This window comes from Aquarana catesbeiana, linkage group LG10 (assembly GCF_042186555.1).
Source record: "Aquarana catesbeiana isolate 2022-GZ linkage group LG10, ASM4218655v1, whole genome shotgun sequence".
Classification (NCBI taxonomy): Eukaryota; Metazoa; Chordata; class Amphibia; order Anura; family Ranidae; genus Aquarana; species Aquarana catesbeiana.
In genome coordinates this window covers 144,615,469-144,635,007 of record NC_133333.1, presented here as the reverse complement: position 1 = coordinate 144,635,007, position 19,539 = coordinate 144,615,469, and the positions used below count along the sequence as shown (strand labels likewise).

The following is a 19,539-nucleotide window of genomic DNA, read 5'->3' as shown; positions in this document are numbered from 1 at the left end:
AATGTTTAGGTTAAAGTAAATATTAGTAAAGCTTCTTAAAAGCGTGGGTTAATATTTTGAAAACCTCATTTGTACTTCATTTTAAAATTTACATTATTTATGGTCAGGGATTGACCATACTTCCTAATCAAACTGGGTAAAATACTTTGCATTAGGTTCAAATAGATCTGCTCTGTGCTGATTCCTTTGCAGATTTGCATATATTTTTGCTGATACTTTGCAAACAGTTTATGCCATTGTTAGTCCCTTATGACCGTGCCCTCTTTACCAAATAAAGTCAAAGTAACTGTAATGGACCCACCAATACCATGACTAGCTGCTGCTACCTATTCATATGACAGAACCTTAGCTTGCTGCTACAGTAAATCTTGGTTAAGGGTGCATTCACACTTAAGAATTCATCCACAGTCCGATTAAATGCAAAAACCCCAGCGGGGGATTACCTCGAATAACTGAGAGAGGTAGCCCCATTGAAAGCAATGGGAGGCTGTAGACTCCCGCAGCTAATTTAGCCAATTTCCATGTCATTTATTTTGCAGTGATTGCATTCAAGTGATCAGCCCTGGAAGCCTGGATGCAGACGGCCTGTGTCCAGGGCTGTTCAGTTGCATGTGATCCCTGCATGAGCGATTACATGAGAAGTAGGTGAGATTAGCTGAAGAAATCGTCAGCTTCCCATTAGCTTCAATGAGGCTGCCTCTCTCAGCTAATTGCAGCAACCCCAGCTGGGGTTCTTACATGTAAACGGACTGTGGGTTGTCCATACAAGTGGCAAATTTTTGTCATTTTCAATCAAGCTGAAATCAAAATTTTGACAAAAATGGAAATGATGGTTTTCATCTACAGCAAGGAAATGGGATCAAACCTGCCTAGCTCAAACCCAGTGTAAAAATCCAATAACCTTCAACTAAATTGTAAATTCCCTGCGGCTTTGATCTACTTTTTTCTTATTCAATATTTTTATTGATTTTAATCAAAAAAGTACAAATGCAACAAGGTGCGGTTTTGATCTATTTTTTAATGGCGTTAATTAAGGTGGTCAATCAAAATTGCAAGTGGTAGCTTGCTTGGTTTGATGCAAACAATTTTCGATCATAAGTTTGGTTCCTGGTCTATTGAAAGAGTTAAATTGCTGCAGATTTCTCCATAGTCCTGAAACAAGCTTAGTCAAAACACTTAGCCTAGGCCATACACATGGCCATCTGAAGAGCTTAGGCCAAATTATTCAGCTAATCTTGTATCAGTGGTATTGAAAAATCTTCCCTAGGTGACCTGGAAGGTAGTGCATCCTTGAAAAGTGTTAAGAGTCTATCCAAACCCAATAAAATAGAATATGTAATTTAAGCCGGCCATAGAAGGTTTGAAATTTGGCCGTTTCAGCAGGAACTGGGCGAGATTTGAACCATGTATGGTCAGGCTAGTTGTACCCAAGTTGATAGATCAATCAACTTGGGTACAACCAGCCTGTCAGATTTTACATAGGATAATTGCTATCGGCTGTTATACACAATGGCTCTGCAGGAGGGATTCCCCGTGGTTGCAGGAAAGAAATTTGCTCTATCTTTGGCCAGCCTAAAGCCCCATACACACTATTAGATTTTCTGCAGATTTTTGTCTTCAGATTTACCAAAACCATGTAGTGCAAGGGCCTGCCTGATTGCACACAAATTGAAACTCTTAGCCTCAGTTCACACTGGGACGACTTGTCAGGCGACCTAGGTCGCCTGACAAGTAGCGTCCCGTTCAGTACAATGGAACCGTTCTAATTGGAGCGACGCAAGTCGCTCCGACTTAGAAAAAGGTTCCTGTATGACTTTGGGGGCGACTTGGGGCGACTTGCATAGACTTCTATACAGAAGTCGTTTTGCAAGTCGCCCGGGCAGTCGTGTGCAGGTTGCCTCGGTGAGGCGACCTGCAAGTCATGCCGCCTCTGGTGTGAACCGAGGCTAAAGGTTTGACCTCATATTATATGGTTCTGGTAAATCTGAAGACAACAATCTGCAGAAAATCTAATAGCATGTATGGGGTCTTAGACTAATCCCTGTCTGTATCATTGAAAATAATATAATTGCCAGCATACATACATAATTGCTCAGCTTCATCTTCTTCATCCTGATGATCTAATTTTTATTATTAAAAATAAAGCATTTCATTTGTAAAAGACTCCCAAAATATTTAATATGGACTTACTCTTGATACAGCTCATTCCGCAGTCTCCATCACACAAACATTTCGGTCTTTTCTTAGTACACTCTTGATCTTGTATACAAGCTTTCTGGCAGGTTTGACCAATAAGATTGTTCTTTCTTGTGGGACAGACATCTGAAACATCTAAAAAAAATTATATAAAGACAAACAAAGGTGTTATACTATATTTCTTTGCAAGTACAACACATAGAACAATTCCTACATTTACTTGAATGTCTTGTATGCAGTTCATTCAGGTCTATTTGCTGGGCAGTGCAGAGAGCAATAGAAACATGAATAGTGCAGAAACAACTGATAACAACGAGCCATACACGGTTCAAATTTCGTAAGAATTTTCTTTAGAAAATCGTATGAAAGAATTTTCGTATGAATTTCGCACCATTAGTGGGCTGCAACAACGGCCAATTTTCGTGCGGCAATCAAATTTTAGGAATCGGACGTGTTGGAAATTTTTAGAAAAACTAATGATTTTCTAATCAATGATGGGAGAATCGTGCGAGAAATGTAATAAGAAAAGAAAATTTATGGAGAGAAAAGAAGATTCCCGGCCACGAAAATTCTTTTCTGTAGCAACATGCAGTGAAATTGAAGGCTTGGTCGGCTGAATTTCGAAAATCAATGATGGCATCATCGGATCACAAAAAAAACGAACATTCTGATTTTGAAAAGAAAATTAGTTTGAAATTCAACCGTGTATGGCCTGCATAAATGAACTGCATTAGAGTAAAGTTAAAGTGATTGTAAAGGCTCGTTTTTAATTTTTTTTTAAAATAACAAACATATCATACTTACCTCCACTGTGCAGCTCGTTTTGCACAGTGTGGCCCCGATCATCCTTTTCTGGGGTCCCCCAGCGGCTCTTGCAGCTCCTCCCCGCATCAGATAACCCCTTAGGAGAAGCGCTCTCCCGGGTGGGTTTAACTTGCGGGCGCGCTCCAGAGACCAGCATTTTCATCCATAGACACGAATGCCAGACTCGGCCATGCCCCCTGGCCCCCGCCTCATTGGATTTGATTGACAGCAGTGGGAGCCAATGGCTGCGCTGCTATCAATCTATCCATAAAAAGCAAAAAAAACTGCGCTATATGATAAATTGTGGAAAGAACAATATATGTAATAAACACACATATATTAAATAAAGAAGAGAAAAGTTTAACCCTGCGCTTACCCAACAGGACAGGAGCTCACACAACAAACAAGGATTTTGTCAAAATTTAAGTGCATAGACAAGTGTAGCGCTATAGATTTTAAGAAGCTTAATGATGTAACTTATATAAATTTATGAAAATGAAAAAAACGTCTATGTCGATCAACAATAAATTCAAAGTGTGACAAATTAACAAGTAAAGTCTCTGATGTTCCTCGGGTGTTTCTTAGACTGCAAAAGACTGATGTTAGTCCAAAAGGTATATAATTCCTTATTCACCACGTGGATAACGCATGCAAAGATGTATGTGTGATGGACCCTCCACATAGAGAAAAGTGAAGGCTTACCAGAAGGATTGAACTCATAGGAACGTACGTTCAATGAGTCAATCTAGCTTGTATCACTGCCTGCCATAATTTTACTTGAAGCGCTTTTTTTACTACTGAAATGTAAGTTGTTTACTTATTTTAATAAATTTGCTTTACAAAACGGTATTATGCTATGTGGCCCCCCTTCCTTTATTTTCATATGGGCTATCCCTCTGAGATGATCTACGGGAAGGTTTGCCATCCATTTTAAAGATAGTTCCGTCAGGAGTCTGGATATGTTTGGAGTTTTGTCGCCATCCAGTTGAGAGGTCCTTCTTTTTGATTGCCTGTTGGGGATACAAGCTAGATTGACTCATTGAACGTACGTTCCTATGAGTTCAATCCTTCTGGTAAGCCTTCACTTTTCTCTATGTGGAGGGTCCATCACACATACATCTTTGCATGCGTTATCCAGGTGGTGAATAAGGAATTATATACCTTTTGGACTAACATCAGTCTTTTGCAGTCTAAGAAACACTCGAGGAACATCAGAGACTTTACTTGTTAATTTGTCACACTTTGAACTCATTGTTGATCGACATAGACGTTTTTTTCATTTTCATAAATTTATATAGGTTACATCATTAAGCTTCTTAAAATCTATAGCGCTACACTTGTCTATGCACACATATATTAAATCAATAATCTCAGATAAGTGATGCAAAGACAACAAAGTTCATTGGTGTAAGGAAAAACAAGAAGAGTCCCCTGGCAGTTCTCCGTGAGATTCCAGTGAGAAATGGAGAGAAAAAACACCCTACGCAGTGAACCTCCACCACTAATCATATGCGCTTACCAGATGGAAAGCACAAATACGCACATCTTGGGACAACATCCGGATAGGGCTGCTAAGCCGTGGAGACAATAATAATAATAATAATGGAATTGCTTCAATTTGCCGCATCCCAAAACTATTTTTGGTTTGGAGGCCAATTCTATAAACAAGATAGAGGAGTCACCATGGGGGCCAAATATGCCCCCAGTTTGGCGAACCTCTTTATGGCCTTTTGGGACGAGGATGTCGTCTATGCCCAACAGAAGCCTCAGGTAGTTCTGTGGGCTAGATATATAGACGACATCCTCCTCCTTTGGGATGGAGATAAGTCCGACCTGGACTCTTTTCTTGGAGGACTTAATACCAATAACAGGGGCATTTTTTTGAATTATGAAGCCAGTCAACATGAGATTCACTTTTTGGATCTGACCATTCGGATCAGAGAGGGTCAATTTTCCACTGCCACTTATTTTAAGAGTACCGACCGTAATTCTTATATCCCTACCAACAGCTGCCATCATGAGGCCTGGATTAGGTCGGTACCAAAAAGTCAATATATCCGCTTGAGACGTAACTATTCAGATAGAGGTGAGTTTCTCCTACAGGCGGACTTCTTGACCAAGCGTTTTCTGGAGAAGGGCTACTCGGATACACTCCTAAGAAATACCCTTGAAGAGGTATCACGTATTGATAGGAATTCCTTAAGGAGAATTGCTTAAGGTGAATTGCTTAAGGAGAAGGCACCCAACACCAACAGGGCGCCTTCCACTCTTTTCCATTACAACATATTCCATCCAGCATAGGAGGATTAACCAATTGATCAAAAAACATTGGCATATTCTTACTAGTGACCCTACTCTCAATAATATTCTTCCGGCCAAACCCCAGGTTGTTTTTAGGGGGGTTCCCTCTCTTAGGAATACTATTGCCAATAATATCATAGATCCCCCCATTTTTAAGAAAGGGTTTTTTGACAGCCTTACTGGTTTTTATCAGTGTAGAAAATGTCGAATTTGCTCACTGAATGGTTGTACTCATAGGAGAACCCACCTTTTTAGATCCAAGAGTACTCAGGTCGAGTTCGAGATCAAGCCCTTTATCACATGCTCTACCAAGGGGGTCGTGTACCTGCTCCAGTGCCCTTGCAGGCTACAGTATGTGGGCAGGACTAAACGACCCCTTTCGGTTAGACTTAATGAGCATGTGACAAACATCATTAACAGCTTCCTGAAGCATCCGGTGTCTAGGCACTACCTAGAAGTGCATAACAAAAATCCAGATAAAACTGTATTCCTGGGGATAGACAAGTTCACCTGCCCGTGGAGGGGAGGCTCTCTGGTTCGAGGTATTTCACGCCTTGAAATGGCTTGGATTTATAAAATTAAGAGTTATACACCATTTGGGCTGAACGTAGAGGTGGATTTAAATGCATTTATTGATAACGCTTAGAAATGCTGGCCTTTACAATACATGTTTTTTCCCCTTTTCCTTTTTCTTTACTGGTGGTTATTACTTTATATGTTCAAATATACTTGGCGGATGATCTCGGAGTTGTATTTCACGAAGCAGTTTTTTCCTTTTTTTTTTTTTTTTATATTATGAGTACATTTTGTAGGTCGTTACCAATTTGTATGCCTCTGTGAAACTGTTGTGACTTCTCGGGGACATGATGGGCCTGGATCTATGCGCATGTTTATTTATAATAATCTTATGTGCATGCATCCCTTCTAGTTTATATGTTCCCTTTTTGTTGTTTTTTTGGGTTCACGATGATGTATGTATGCTTCATATTTAAAGTTTACAGGAAGCATATATCGTTATTACCTATTACCAAGATACATATTGTGTACCTATCTTTTCACAGTTAGCTACTCCCCCTTCGGCTTTATGGTTGAGACGATGTATATGTGTAACATAATATTGCATATGTATACCCCCCGTAAGTTTTGTGGGAAGTGTATGTTATCATTACTGATTGTCAATATACATATTATGCATCTATCTTTTTAAGTAATTTCACTGTATTACTGTGATGGAGAGTAGCCCCTCACCCATTTAATTAGTGGTATATGGCTGTCTTCTGTATGTTGGAAGTATGTCATCGGACGTTTTAGGCCCATATATTAAATGTAGATATAGCCAACTTCAGACTTTACCTATTTCCATAAAACCTTATTTGTGATGGATACAATCCTTCTTATTAGATTAAAGAGATTTTTAAATTTAATAAATTAAAAAAAAAACATTTTTAAAAATTAAAAAAAAAAAAAAATTTCTCTATTAAATGGCGTCAAGCCGTAATCTAATCTATCTATATATGTTTTTTTGTGTAATTTTTCTTTTTGGTTTTTCTTTTTGATTTTTACTCTAATATGTCCTATTATAATTTTGATTCAAAACACTGCCCAGGGATACACTTTTGAGGGTGGTATCTTTTTCCCCCCACAAGATGGTGCTATGCCATAACTTAATGTGTTCTATAGTTACCTCTTTTATTAGATGGATTTAATTCGTTTTTATGGTAATTAGATTGGCAAGAGCGCATACTGTTGGGAGTTTCTACCTACGTATGTAATATCTGTGCAATCTATTCGTTCTTTTAATTCCCTTTTAACTCCTCAGGGTTTAACGGCATGGGTTTTGCAGCTTCAGTTAATTTACATATCGTTGTTTATACCTGTGTAGTGAGCAATTGGCCGTGGGAGAATTTCCCATGGTCTGTTTACTTCCGGGTCCTATCTCTTCAGCAGATTGGCTGTTTACGCCTGACGCCTCCGAGATGTCACAATGGGGCGTGTTCTTCCTTTGTTTTATAGTGCGATGTGTCAGAGCGTCACCCGTTCCCCAGACGACGTCAGTGACAGACGAAACGTACGTCGGGAGGGTGACGCTCTGACGTCATCGCAACTCATTACGAACGGGCGCTCGCTTGCCAGCGATTTCTCCTTTTACCACTGATATTTTGTAAGTGTTTTACTATTTTCAAATAAATCTCCTTATTGGATTTACACTATGGCTGCCCTTCTTCCATCCTTATGTTTCTAACTCGGGTTGTTGGTTGGTTGGAGCCACGCCACACGGAGGGAGATCGCAGACAGTACACCGGGTTCCAGCATACAGGCTCACCATCTATAGTGGTATCCAGACGATTGTTTCCACGGCTTAGCAGCCCTATCCGGATGTTGTCCTGAGATGTGCGTATTTGTGCTTTCCATCTGGTAAGCGCATATGTTTGGTGGTGGAGGTTCACTGCGTAGGGTGTTTTTGCTCTCCATTTCTCACTGGAATCTCATGGAGAACTGCTAGGGGACTCTTCTTGTTTTTCCTTACACCAATGAACTTTGTTGTCTTTGCATCACTGATCTGAGATTATTGATTTAATATATATGTGTTTATTACATATATTGTTCTTTCCACAATTTATCATATAGCGCAGTTTTTTTGCTTTTTATTGTTTGTTGTGAATATTTCACGGTTGAACTGCTGCATTTTTTGGGGTTTCTTATGATAGTGCGGTGATTTCTTTGTTTATTTTATCAATCTATCCAATCAAGAGCTGGGACCCCATGGAGAGAGGGACAGTGCGTCCTCGCCAAGGGAAATACGGGGCTCAGGTAAGTAAAATGGGGGGATAGGGGGCCGGTCACTGCCAGGTATTTTTTCACGAGGGTTTACAACCCCTTTAAATCTGACCTGCGTATTTCTGGATCCTGGAGCAGATGACATCATTAAAGGGACTATATTGAGTTTTTATATATATTTTCTGTATTTATGGGAAAAATAAATAAAAAAGTTATCAATTAGATGGGTAAAATTGAAATATTAAATACAATTTCATATGTACCCTTACAGCCAGCATACAAGAAAATTGTATAATGTATGGCCAGCCTAAAAGGTAGTGCTTTTCTCATTAGAAACCCTAGTATGCATGTGTAGCACACTCTACATAGGTAGGTGCTAGATTAGGATTCTTTTTGTGAGAGTAGGTAAATTTAGGCCTGTTCGTTTTGGTTAATGTGGGCTGGGAGTGGCTCAGAGTTTAGCAGATGGTGACTCACAGGCAGTGTCACTGAGACCTCCCTCTTTCTTTGGGAGGATTCTAGAAGGATCTCCTAGGAGGTGGAGCTGCCTGGGGTGTTCTAAGAAGCCCAGACCAATCCCCAACCTGGATTGGTAGGGGGCAGGCCTCCTTAAATACCTAGAGTCAGCCCAGCTGGGATGGAAGAACTGGAGATGGAGTACTAGGCTATCGGGGGCCTTTAAGGGAGCTCCCCAGTCGGGTGGGGTGGGGGTTTGACCTTGGGCCTGGGCTTGGGTGCTAGATGGAGCCCTCCGTGAAATTGTGGAGGCTCTGAATAGGAGGCACAGGAGGAGCAAGGGAGGACAGCAGGAGCTAGTGTTGCCGGGCAAGTCTTCAGGAGGGAACCGCTGGTTGCAGCCAGAAGGGCTGATAAATGACGTGCAGTCAGGAGGACTGGGGGGGACGCCTGAGAGGACTGAGAGCATGCAGTCAGAGATGGGTGCAAAGCCAGTAGTAAGGACTGCAATGGCATGGGCAGTGGAGTCGGGCAGCTGCAGCAAGGAGGGCTGGCAGGGCCTGGAGAGGGCTGACTGGGAGCAGTAGTCCACCAGTAGGACAGCTAGCACTATAGATTTTTCATTTCTTGCTACACCATAGGGGCCAGCAGTCCCTGCCTGCAAAAGGCAATTTCTAAGGCCTGGCTGAGCCAGTGTTAGGCCTAACTTTAACATGTGCTATCTGCTCCTGGGAGTGAAGAGATGTGCAGGAGGTAGGAAGAGGAATAGTCTGCAAGCAAGGAAAGTGCTGGAGGAAAACGAAGTGGTAACTTGTACAGAGAAGTGTATATAGTTGTTCCAATTAATTGATATACAATCTGCCAACTGACTGGTATACAATCTGCCAATTGATTGATAGACAATCCGCCAATTTATTGATATACAATCCGCCAATTGATTGATATACAATCTACCAATTGACTGATATAAGCTTCACTGGGCATCCCATATTTCCCTTACCCCATCCAAGTTAAATTCCCTAATAAAAATAACAAAAACAAGCACATGAACTGTTTTCCGCCTGAGAGTGACTGAGGAGTGAACGCCAGGGAGGGCAGGGTGACAAGTGGGCTACATCACTTAGAAGCCCCTAGGGGGTACCACTAGACATGTATCACAGAAGAGCCTGTATTTAATGTTCATTTCTAATATATTCAATTATAAATAAGTGGTCATGGATATCTGTGCCTATTGCTTTAAGCAAGCTTCCACCTGAAAAGATTTTATGATACAGACACTTATACCAAGTTCCACTGTGAGCACATGATAAAGATTTTAATAAAAATTTGAGGATTTGTGTGATGCACTGTCTGTTTTTTTAGTATTCCACAGTGGTTAGCACTTCCGCCTAGCAGCACTAGGGTCATCACTTTGATTTCCAACCATGGCTTTACCTGCAGGGCTGCTGTTAGAAATTATGGGGCCCCGTACAGCCTACCTGACGGGCCCCCCTTTGACCACACCCTGACCCCACCCCTGTCCCCACCCCTAACCCCGGCTCAAAACAAAAGGCAGGTTTGTTGCTGTTTATACATGCGTGCAAGGCCAATATGTGCGTTCGCAATTGCACATAAGCACAAAGAAGCTGGAACAGTTTACATTTCTTTTTAATTTTATTTTGTTAAAAAAATTACATTGTATCTTTCATTTTTTTCTTGCTTTCACAAGGGATGAATAACATCCCTCGTGATAGCAGGGCCATGACAGGTCCTCTTTATGGAGAGATCTGGGGTCTTTTAGACCATATATCTGTCCTCCAAAAGCATGTGATCAAACTAATATTGATTTGATCATATGCTTTTTCAATTGCTTGTTTCCTCCCACTGGCGTCACACAGTGGGAGGGATGACATCCATCCCTCACTGTGTCCCGGGAACTGAATGCTACTGGTTGCATCTTGAAGGTAGCGCGGGGACCCCCTTCCACTGCCAGTAAAAATAATCCAGGGGCTTAGGCACTAGGATTACTTTTACTTTGTCCAGAATCACTGGGGCTAAAAAATTATATCTGATCATTACTGCAGTGATATCACCCTTCCAATCCAGCAACGTGCTAGTAGGTCGCTGGACAGAAAGTGTTTTTTTTTTTTTTTTTTTTTTTTGGGGGGAGGGGGGGGGTAAAATGCAGCTCCACTGCACGTTTACTGCTCCCCCAACTGAAGTGTAAAGTAGCATTACAATCATCATCACAGGCAGCACAGTAAGCAAGGGCTCTATCATGGCTGTTTGCTGACTTTGTTAACTTATGGCTGTACTGTATATAACAGACTGTAACACAGCAAAGCCATAACAAAGTCAGCAGCCTTGAGAAACAGAGCCATGATAGAGCCCCTACTTACTGTGCTGCCTATGAAGACTATTGTAATGCTAATGATAACCTGCTGTGTTGTGAGTTCTATTCTAAGGACACAGTGAGAATTCTATGCTTTATTCTTCACTCACTGTGTCCATTGCAGCCACGCTCTCCTTCCTGTTCCTTGACAGCCTCCTCGCACCTCAGCACCTGAGGACGGAGAATCATAGTATCACTCCGCCGACCAGGACTAATTGAGTAGCGGTCGGGCTGGGTATACATCCACTCCCGAAAATGAAGAAATAGTCCCTCCTCTGTGCGCACCTGGGCCCCTCTGTTGACCTGATGGGGCCCAGGAAAATAGTATAACTCCGCTCCATAAAACAAGTAGGAGCGGGGGAGAAGTTTACCAAGCTCGATTATTTTTATTTTTTATTTAATGCAGCAATGAGCTGTAATGCTGGCCGAGCCCCTCTATGCAGCGGATAGGACCGGGCCCCGTACAACAGGGCTGGTTGTACTGCCCTATCAGCGGCCCTGACTACCTGCCAGAAGTTTGCATGTTCTCTGGGTGTCTGCATGGGTTTCCTTGGCTTCTCCTTCCGGCCAACCCGATCTGCCTCTTGACCTCATTGGCTGGGAGGAGAAGCCGGAAGACAATAGCGAATATTGATTTGCTAGTGCCACAAGTGGGTGTGCCCGAGCCCAACCATTTTCAAGCCAATTAGAGCTTCGACCTCTAAAAAAACACATAGAAACCTATGAGTCCGGTGCCCCGCATGCATCCCCGCATGCAAACTAGGGGGGCGGCACCCCTGCGCCCCTTATAGACCGGACGCTTCTGCCTATTGTGTATGTATAAATGTGAGTTAGGTACCATAGATTGTAAGCTCCTTGACAGCAGGGACTGATATTATTGTACAATATATATATATATATATATATATATATATATATATATATATATATATATAAAGTGCTATGTCAATTGACAGCTCTATATAAGTACCTGAAATAAATAAAAATTCCACTTTTACACATCTTGTATAACAATCCTCTACAGCAGGGATCTTCAAACTGCGGCCCTCCAGCTGTTGCGAAACTACAGGTCCAATGAGGCATTGTAAAACTCTGACACTCACAGACGTGATCAGGCATGATGGGAATTGTAGTTTCTGAACACCTTGAGGGCCATAGTCTGGAGACCCCTGCTCTAGAGGATTCAGACAGACACATACATCTGGTGTGCAACCTGCATATAGGCTTTGTCAATGAGACACCACGAAATGCAAAGCTTAACCACTTCCATACCAGGCCATTGTCATATGACATCCGCAGGAACACTCTGTCCCTCTGAGCGGGCGTCATATGACGTCCTTGGCTTCCCGCTGGCATAGGGGTGCGTGCGTCCCACATCACCAAGGAGCTGATGCGTGTGCTCGGCGCACAGATCCACGTCCTGTCAGGGGAGAGGAGACAGATTGTGTGTTCCTAGTATATAGAAGCACCGATCGGTCTCCTACCCTAGTCAGTCCCATCCCCCCACAGTTAGAACACACAATCAGAGAACACATTTAACCCCTTGATTGCCCCCTAGTGTTAACCCCTTCCCTGCCAGTGACATTTACACAGTAATTAAAAAAAAAAAAAAATAATAAAAATGCCATAAATCAATAACCTATTTTGTAGACACTGACTTTTGCGCAAACCAATCAATATACGCTTATTGTGATTTTTGTTAGCAAACATTAGGGATGAGCCGAACACCCCCCGGTTCGGTTCTCACCAGAACCTGCGAACGGACCGAAAATTTGCGCAAACTTTAGAACCCCATTGAAGTCTATGGGACTCGAACGTTCAAAATCAAAAGTGCTAATTTGAAAGGCTAATTTGCATGGTATTGTCCTAAAAAGGGTTTGGGGACCCGGGTGCTGCCCCAGGGGACATGTATCAATTCAAAAAAAGTTTTAAAAACGGACATTTTTTCGGGAGCAGTGATTTTAATGATGCTTAAAGTGAAAACAAAGTGAACTATTCATTTAAATATCATACCTGGGGGGTGTCTATAGTATGCCTGTAAAGTGTAAAGTGGCACGTGTTTCCCGTGCTTAGAACAGTCCCTGCACAAAATGACATTTTTAAAGGAATAAAATTAATTTAAAACTGCTTATGGCTTTAATGTAATGTCCAGTCCCGGTAATATGGATGAAAATCGTGAGACAAATGGCATGGGTACCCCCCCCCCTCCCCAGTCCATTACCAGACCCTTTGGGTCTTGTATGGATATTAAGGGGAACCCCGCACCCAAATTAAAAAAAGAAAAGACATGGGGCCCCAGGCCCTCTGAACAGCAGTATACAGGCGGTGCAAACAAGACAGGGACTGTAGATTTGTTGTTAAGTAGAATCTGTTTGTAATTTTGAACTGGTACATTTTTAAAGTGTAGCTCCAGCCAAAAAAATCTATTTTTAAGCTTTTTGGAAAACATGGGGAAGGGTTATCACCCCTGTGACATTTGTTTTGCTGTCTGTGCACCTCTTCAGAAGACTTTACCTCACTTTCTGTCCCAATGACAAATGTTTTTTGACAATTTGGGGTTTTTAGTGAAACAAGGATTGGTGATAAAGCATCAGTGGAAAGGAGACACTTTTTCCCATATTAACTCTTACAGGAGAGAATTTCCCTTCCTAGGGGTAGATTTCATCTCACTTCCTGTTGTCTCCTTCCGTTTGCAAGTAGGAGTCGTTTGTAAGTTGGATGTTTGAAAGTAGGGGCCTGCCCTATATACTCTGCAGAAATTGGGGCCTTAGGTGTTGGTGTTGCCACAACATTGAAAGCCCTCACAGTTACTCTTGGTGGACGCAGAAACTGCGAAACAATGTGAAACATTAGATCAAGAATTTTAATTACATGCACCTGTTGAACAGGGGCAGAAAAATTGGGCCTTTGGTGGTGGTGGTGTTGCCACAACACCGTAAGTCCTCAGAGTTACTCTTGGTGGGCGCAGAAACGGGCCCTGCTGTGAAATATTAGATCAAGAATTGTAATTACATGTCCCTATTGAACAGGGTCAGAAAAATTGGGCCTTAGACACTGGTGCCACAACACTGCAACCCCTCACAGATACTCTAGTTGGAGTGCAGGAATGAGCCCTCCTGTAAAATATTGCATCAAACATTGTAATTACATGCCCCTGCTAAACAGGGTCTGAAAAATTGGGCCTTAGACACTGGTGCTGGTGCCACAACACTGCAACCCTTCACAGATACTCTAGTTGGAGTGTAGCAATGAACCCTCCTTGCAAAATATTGCATCAAAAATTGTAATTACATGCCCCTGTTAAACAGGGGCAGAAAAATTGGGCCTTAGCACAGAGCCAAAAATATTCTTAGCTATCAGCATGATCATTGAAGAGGAAGAGGATAGTCACTCAGCATAACAGGATAGTCACTCAGCTTGAAGGGATCTGACATTTCAAAAAAAATTATTCGGTTACATCAGCATCAGGTGCTTGGTAGCTGGTGGTGATCCAAGACTGATTCATTTTTATGAAGGTCAGTCAATCGACCGAGTTGGTGGACAGGCGCACCCTGTGATCGGTTACAAAACTTCCAGCAGCACTGAATGTGCGTTCCGAAAGAATGCTGGATGCAGGACAGGCCAGTAGCTCAATTGCATACTGTGCAATCTGTGGCCAGTGATCCATCCTCAAGACCCAGTAACCCCGAGGATTTTCGGTGGGAAATGTGTCCAAGTCAGATCTTGCCCCAGGTATTCCTGCACCATGTAAAACAGACGCTGGCGATGGTTGCTGGAACCGATCATACCTTGGGGCTGCGGACTAAAAAATTGTCTGAACGCATCGGTCAGATGGCCACCTTCTCCACCTCCACCGCTCCTTCTTTGACTGACCGAAGCCTCAGCAACACGTTGTCCAGGAATAAGAGTTTGTAACCTCCCAGTCTCTGGGAACGCGTTGCACAGACCTTTCTGCAAGGCCTCCCGAAGATGTTTCATCCTCTGCTCTCTCTGCGATGGCAAGATAAGATCCGCAACCTTACCCTTGTAACGTGAATCAAGGAGGATTGCCAGCTAGTATTGATCCCTCTCCTTGATACCACAAATACGAGGATCCTTCTGCAGGCTTTGCAGGATCAGGGAGGCCATGCAGCATAGGCTTGCTGAGGAATTTGGTCCGGAGTCCTCTGGGTCACTAAGGACGACATGATCCACAGCCACCTCCTCCCAGCCACGTACAAGTTCATGGGTTTCTTGGGACTGTAAATGATCCCTTAACCGGTTCAATACAGGGCATTTTCACCCCCTTCCTTCCCAGGCCAATTTTTAGTTTTCAGCGCTGTCGCACTTTAAATGACAATTGCGAGGTCGTGCGACGTTGTACCCAAAAAAAATGTACGTCCTTTTTTTCCCCACAAATAGAGCTTTCTTTTGGTGGTATTTGATCACCTCTGCGGTTTTTATTTTTTGCGCTATAAACAAAAGAAGAGTGACAATTTTGAAAAAAACACAATATTTTTTACTTTTTGCTATAATAAATATCCCAATTTTTTTTTAAAAAACTAATTTTTTCCTCAGTTTCAGCCGATACGTATTCTTCTACATATTTTTTGGTAAAAAAAATCGCAATAAGCGTATATTGATTGGTTTGCGCAAAAGTTATAGTGTCTACAAAATACGGGATAGATTTATGGCATTTAAAAAAAAAAAATTATTTATTTATTTTTTTTACTAGTAATAGCGGCGTAGCCCCTTGAACGCCTACGGAGCACCGCTGGTTCCGAGGAAAAACACAGGAAGAGGCCATGGAGGAAGAAGAAGAGGAGGGGGTGGAGGAGAGAGGTATGTCAGAATCACTAGTAGTAGCATTTTGGAGGCGTGGTGGCAGAACAACCTTCAACACTACTGCACCTTGTCCTGCATCCTTCCCAGCTGCCAGCAGAGTCCCCCAATGCGCCGTGAAACTTAGGTAATGTCCCTGTCCGTGCCTGCTGGACCATGAGTCAGCGGTAATATGCACCTTACCGCTGACCGCCCTGTCCAGCGAGGCATGGACATTGCCTTCCACATGCCGGTAGAGAGCCAGAATCGCCTTCCGTGAGAAAAAGTGGCGTTTGGGTACCTGCCACTGAGGAACCGCACATTCCACAAACTCACGGAAGGGGGCAGAGTCTACCAACTGAAAAGGTAGCAGTTGAAGTGCTAGCAATTTTGCCAAGCTAGCATTCAACCGCTGGGCATGTGGATGGCTGGGAGCGAACTTCTTTCTGCGGTGCAGCAGCTGGGGTAGGGAAATTTGCCTGGTACAATCTGACGCTGGTGTACCGATAGCAGATTGCCCCCAAGTACTTGGCTGTGACACACCTAATTCTATACCTTCATTTCTCTCAGTGCAGGTCTCAGAAAGGACTGTAGGTATAGTGGGGTTGGAGATCTCAGCTGATGAGGAGCAAGGAGAGGTCCTCTTTGTTCTTTGGTGTGGGTCTTTTAGGTACGCTTGCCAATGAACTGCATGGCAGGTCAACATATGTCTGGTCAAGCATGTGGTGCCCATTCGGGAGATGTTTTGGCCACGTGAGATACGCTTGGGACATGTGTTGCAAATAGCAGCGGTGCGATCTGATGCACTCATCTCAAAAAAGGCCCACACTAAAGAACTTTTGGAATACTGCACAGAGACAGCAGTGCCCTGCACATGCGGAGCTTTGCGGTGTGATGCAGTCAGTGTGCTGCCCTTAAGCTGGCCCCTGGAGGGCATCCTGCCTCGTTGGTGATGTGCCTCCTCCTCCTCCTCTCTCCTATCAGGCACCCACGTGGAGTCAGTGACCTCATCATCCCCTCCCTCCTCATCACTGGAGCAAACCTGGCAGTATGCTGCAGCAGGGGCGACATGACTGCCAGATTGCTGTCCTTCTTGGGCACCCCCTCTGTCTGGGCTCACGTTACTGCCTTCCTCTAGCTGAGTACCATCATCGGAGCCTTCAAAACCCTGGGAATTCTCCTGGAGCATGTACACAACACTGTAGTCAAACAGTTTGGGGGACTCCTCAGAAGAACATGGTGGGGCTAGGGAAGGAGTGACTGATTCCATTGAGCCGAGGGAAGAGGCCGGGTTGGCAGCTGCTTTGCCAGACAAAGTACCCTGAGCATGGGTGAGAGAGGATGAGGAGGACGGCTTGGTCATCCACTCGACCAAGTCTTCCGCATGTTGCGGCTCAACACGGCCAGCTGCCGAAAAAAAGGGCAAGTGTGTCCCACGGCCACGTGCTGATAAGGATGCGCCGTGTCCACGACCAGCACTGTTGCCTCTAGACACAGAGCCTGCTTGCCCTCTTTTTTTGGCTTGTGACTGCCTGCCTCTCCTTGTTGTACATATACATATATATATACATATATATATATATATATATATATATATATACACATATATATATATATATATATGTATATATATATGTATATATATATATACATATATGTATATATATATATATATAATATATATATGTATATATGTATATATATATATATATATATATATATATATATATATATATATATATATACACTGATACTGCAGCTAGCAAAATCAACTGCCTGCCTGTAGTATTATTAGTATGAGAACACCACCAATCTTCTACAGGTAGCTTTAGCTGAACACTGTGCAGAGGTCGCACTACACTAACATGTAGCTTTAGCTGAACACTGTGCAGAGGTCACACTACACTAACTCGTAGCTTTAGCTGAACACTGTGCAGAGGACGCACTACACTAACGTTTAAATAATGTAGCTGCCTGCGGTAGTGATAGGATCAGGAAAACACCACCAGCCTTCTACATTTAGCTTTAGCGGAACACTGTGCAGAGGACGCACTACACTAACGTTTAAATAATGTAGCTGCCTGTGGTAGTGATAGGATCAGCAAAACCCCACCAACCTTCTACAGGTAGCTTTAGCTGAACACTGTGCAGAGGACGCATTACGCTAACATTTAAATAATGTAGCTGCCTGCGGTAGTGATAGGATCAGAAAAACCCCACCAACCTTCTACGGGTAGCTTTAGCTGAACACTGTGCAGAGGTTGCACTACACTAACTTGTAGCTTTAGCTGAACACTATGCAGAGGTCGCACTACACTAACTTGTAGCTTTAGCTGAACACTGTGCAGAGGTCGCACTACACTAACTTGTAGCTGTAGCTGAACACTGTGCAGAGGTCGCACTACACTAATTTGTAGCTTTAGCTGAACACTGTGCAGAGGACACACTACACTAACTTGTAAATAATGTAACTGCCTGCGGTAGTGATAGGATCAGAAAAACACCACCAATCTTCTACAGGTAGCTTTAGCTGAACACTGTGCAGAGGTCGCATTACTCTAACTTGTAGCTTTAGCTGAACACTGTGCAGAGGTTGCACTACACTAACTTGTAGCTTTAGCTGAACACTGCGCAGAGTCGCACTACACTAACTTGTAGCTTTAGCTGAACACTGTGCAGAGGTCGCACTACACTAACTCGTAGCGTTAGTTGAACACTGTGCAGAGGATGCACTACACTAACGTTTAAATAATGTAGCTGCCTGCGGTAGTGATAGGATCAGGAAAACACCACCAACCTTCTACAGGTAGCTTTAGCTGAACACTGTGCAGAGGACACACCACACTAACTTGTAAATAATGCAGCTGCCTGCGGTAGTGATAGGATCAGGAAAACACCACCAACCTTCTACAGGTAGGTTTAGCTAAACACTGTGCATAGGTCGCACTACACTAACGTGTAAATAATATAGCTGCCTGTGGTAGTGATAGGATCAGAAAAACACCACCAATCTTCTACAGGTAGCTTTAGCTGAACACTGTGCAGAGGTCGCACTACACTAACTTGTAGCTTTAGCTGAAGACTGTGCAGAGGTCGCACTACACTAACTTGTAAATAATGTAGCTGCCTGCGGTAGTGATAGGATCAGAAAACACCACCAATCTTCTACAGGTAGCTTTAGCTGAACACTGTGCAGAGGTCGCACTACACTAACTTGTAGCTTTAGCTGAACACTGTGCAGAGGTCGCACTACACTAACTTGTAAATAATGTAGCTGCCTGCGGTAGTGATAGGATCAGAAAAACACCATCAATCTTCTACAGGTAGCTTTAGCTGAACACTGTGCAGAGGACGCACTACACTAACTGTAAATACTGTAGCTGCCTGACTGTGGTACTAATAGGATCAGAAGAACACCAGCAATTATCTTCAGGTAGCTGTAAATACTGTAACAACACCTGCCTGCCTGTCAGTAGGAAGAGAATAACAAGAACAGATCTAGCTAAACTGAATACAGTATATATATATATATATATATATATATATATATATATATACACATATATACACACAACACCTGGGATGCATATATATACACAATAGATTTAAGAGATAAAAAAACTGCGCTTGGAAAAATGTATATGTGGCAAGCTGCGGTTACAAGTAAGGCACACCAAAACAAAATTTATAACAGAGAAACCGCGCTATAAACGAACAACATAATAGACATCAATATTAAGAAGTCCCACGTGCATTAAATAGTCCCTTGTATAAAACAAAATTAAGTCTTGTCATAAATAAGTGACGTGGATTTCATCCAGAAGAGATATGTG

The 19,539-nt window shown here is 42.8% G+C and overlaps 1 protein-coding gene across 1 annotated transcript in view; it reads right to left on the bottom strand.

Annotated features, from left to right (window-relative positions):
- The window catches only part of LOC141110935 (beta-2-glycoprotein 1-like), a 153,477-nt gene that overhangs the window by 69,726 nt on the left and 64,212 nt on the right, over positions 1–19,539 (bottom strand). Inside the window, exon 2 of the mRNA XM_073602748.1 lies at positions 2,191–2,331. Within this exon, the coding sequence (XP_073458849.1) occupies positions 2,191–2,331 (141 nt within the window). The remainder of the gene's footprint in view (positions 1–2,190; positions 2,332–19,539) is intronic.